At 37.9% G+C, this 3,024-nt stretch overlaps 1 protein-coding gene across 1 annotated transcript; it reads right to left on the bottom strand.

Moving 5' to 3' along the window:
* LOC146915042 (uncharacterized) lies at nt 1-597 on the bottom strand. The gene has a single exon (XM_085721210.1). It carries the CDS (start codon nt 595-597, stop codon nt 1-3), a length of 597 nt encoding a protein of 198 aa, XP_085577336.1.
* Nucleotides 598-3,024: the final 2,427 nt, after the last annotated feature.

The following is a 3,024-nucleotide window of genomic DNA, read 5'->3' as shown; positions in this document are numbered from 1 at the left end:
TCAGAAGGAAGTGATGAAGAAATATCTTCTGCCCCAGTGAAGTTGATCACCACCACCACCTTTTGGAAGCAGATTCTCATTCTGAATCTTCAGGAGCAGCTTCTTAGCAATACTTAGATCAACATACTTTCCTGGAATGCTGGAGTTGTATATAGTTTGGTTTACAATTTCGTTCCAGGGGCTGTTCTTATCATTTGGTATATCTATTCCAGAGTATTTACCAGAAGCATCTAGTCTTAAAACATATGCTATTTGCCATTCAGCAATAAAGATTGGAATTCCCAAGACACTTGATCTGATTTCCATGCAAGTGTGTAGTTCCAGGCCCATTTCTTCTCTCGTCTTCCCAGCCAGGGAGGGGTTAAGCAGAATCTTCTCTCTTTCTTCTGCTTCAGAAGAAGCTTTGTCAAAAATTGATGCTCTCACGCAGAAGTTCCTTACCAATGCTTCGTATGTTGGTCCATTCAACATGTTGAAGTAAGGCATGAGCCCTTGTGCTTCATAGTAACCTTTAATATCACACCCATGGTAAGTTAATGACTCAAAATCTACAGGATTCTCTGTTTGAATCTTTAAGTCCCATTCTTCTAATTCCATGGTCCTTCCTTTAATCTCGTAGGCAGGAGCTTATTGTGAAGTAGATTTTGGAGCACCTTGTTGCATGTTGGATGTAGATTCTGGAATCTCTTGATTAGAACTTGTTGTGAATGTGACTCAAAATTGGAGTTTGGAGGCCAAAATTGATGTTTGCTGGAAGTGGAAATCAGTGGCCGATTTGAGAAATCGGGGCCCGATTTTGGCTGCAGGTTGGAGCAGTTTGGTGCTGGAAAAATCGGCGCCCGATCTGGTAAAATCGGGGCTCGATTTCGCGTGCAGGATTTTTTCAGAAACGTATTTTTGAGCCAGATTTGTTACAATTTTATGGGAGTTACTTTTACTATAAATATAGGCATTGTATCAGTGTAAACCTTGAGATAGAGGGGACTGAAACAAGGGTTTAGAAATCAAACTAGGGTTTGTATAGAGTTTGTCTCTTGGCAACAAACTAGGGTTTGAGGGTTGATTCACCTTGGAAAACACTATTAGGATTGAGTCTCTTGGTTACGGGAAGAGGCTGGGATTTGGGTAGAATTAGGTGGGAGACTTATTCTTGTAACCCATTGAAATCTCTTTGTAACGATACTCATCATATAGTGGAACGGATGGCTGCTCTCTCCCCCAAGCTTGGTCAATTTGGACCGAACTGGGTCAACAAATTCTTTTGTGTTCTCTCTTCTTTTCTCTCGCTGTTTTCTACTTTTGGCTTGTGTTTATAATTGTTCCATACACTTTGTTTTGGTTGCCTGATTATCATTTGCTCCACACATCAAGTTTGTTATTGGTGTGTTTTCGCATCAAATTCGCAACAGAACTAGATGAAGCCATTTTATGATGATGATGATTTTAGGGTTCTAAGGTTCGAGTTGCAGAGAGTTTGCTCTTACTTCGCAAAGAGAGGTTTGAGAATAGAAAGTGTTTGTTGTGAAGTGAGTAGTGTGTGAATTGTCTAAGTGTTTTGAGTAAAACGTTTGCAATTCAGAAACCAACAAACAAACATAACATTAATGACAAAGGGGGTGCGTGTTTAGTACATTCAAAGCTATAATCATCATTGCCCTCTTAAGTTATACACCAATACAAATAAGCCACGTCAGGAGTTCTCAGAGTAACTGCCAAGTTAGTGGGCCAGGAGTTACCAAAAAGTAACTTCCAGCGTTTCCACTAACTCTGCTATTCAGAAGCACAAAACCCAGCTTCTGGACTTCAGATGGTGACGTCATCATCAGAAGCACATTTTCATCAGAACATCAATAAAGTGCTTCTGATGGACCATGGCTTCTGAACTGACTTCAGAACCTAAAATCCTATTCAGGAGCAAGCAAGCTTTTAATCAGACGCAAAATGTTCAAATTTTTCTTTATAAAATCAAATCTTTCAACAGTTAAAGGCTTAGTAAATATATCAGCCCATTGATTCTCAGTATCAATGAATTGTATATCTAATATTTCTTTTTGAACATAGTCTCTGATAAAATGGTGTTTGATTTCAATATGCTTAGCTCTTGAATGTAAAATTGGATTTTTAGACAAACAAATAGCAGCAATATTATCACAATAAATGGGAATACTGTTAGCATTAATCTGATAGTCTTCCAACTGATGTTTCATCCAAAGTAGTTGTGTACAACAACTTGCAGCTGAAATGTATTCTGCTTCTGCTGTAGACATAGCTATAGTTGTTTGTCTTTTGCTAGCCCAGGATATAAGATTATCACCCAGAAATTGACAACTGCCACTGGTTGACTTCCTTTCAATCCTATCACCAGCATAATCAGCATCACAGAGGAGTCCAAGATTAGTTGTTCCTTTCAGATACCTGAAGATTCTCTTAATAACAGTTAAATGAGATTCTCTAAGATCTAATTGGAATCTTGCACATAACATTACACTGAACAAAATATCTGGCCTAGATGTAGTGAGGTATAACAAAGAACCAATCATAACTCTGTACAGCTTCTGATCAACTGTTGATCCAGTATCTTCTTTGCTTAAGGTGCAGGTTGGATGCATTGGAGTGTTCATCACTTTACAATCTTCTAGCTTAAACTTCTTCAGAAGATCCTTAGTGTATTTTCTTTGATGAACATAGACTCCATCTTTGCTTTGATTAATTTGAATGCCAAGGAAGAACTTCAGCTCTCCCATCATGCTCATTTCAAATTCATCCTGCATTAACTTAGAAAATTCCTTGCAAAGAGATGCATTAGTAGAACCAAATATTATATCATCAACATATATTTGCACAACAAAAATATCTTTCTCAGGAGTCCTTCTGAATAGTGTTGTGTCAACTTGGCCTCTTTTAAAATCATTTTTGATCAAGAAATTACTTAGTCTATCATACCAAGCTCTGGGAGCTTGTTTCAAGCCATATAATGATTTCTTAAGTTTGAAAACATGGTCAGGATGCTTAAGATCCTCAAAA

This window comes from Medicago sativa, chromosome 6, assembly GCF_051527215.1.
Source record: "Medicago sativa cultivar Bolivia chromosome 6, Bolivia_mono, whole genome shotgun sequence".
In the NCBI taxonomy this organism is placed as follows: Eukaryota; Viridiplantae; Streptophyta; class Magnoliopsida; order Fabales; family Fabaceae; genus Medicago; species Medicago sativa.
This window is presented reverse-complemented; position numbering and strand designations above follow the sequence as displayed.

Bases quoted from the DNA above. Each gene is read 5' to 3' on its own strand.
- LOC146915042 (XM_085721210.1), bottom strand. From the start codon at position 597: ATGGAATTAGAAGAATGGGACTTAAAGATTCAAACAGAGAATCCTGTA.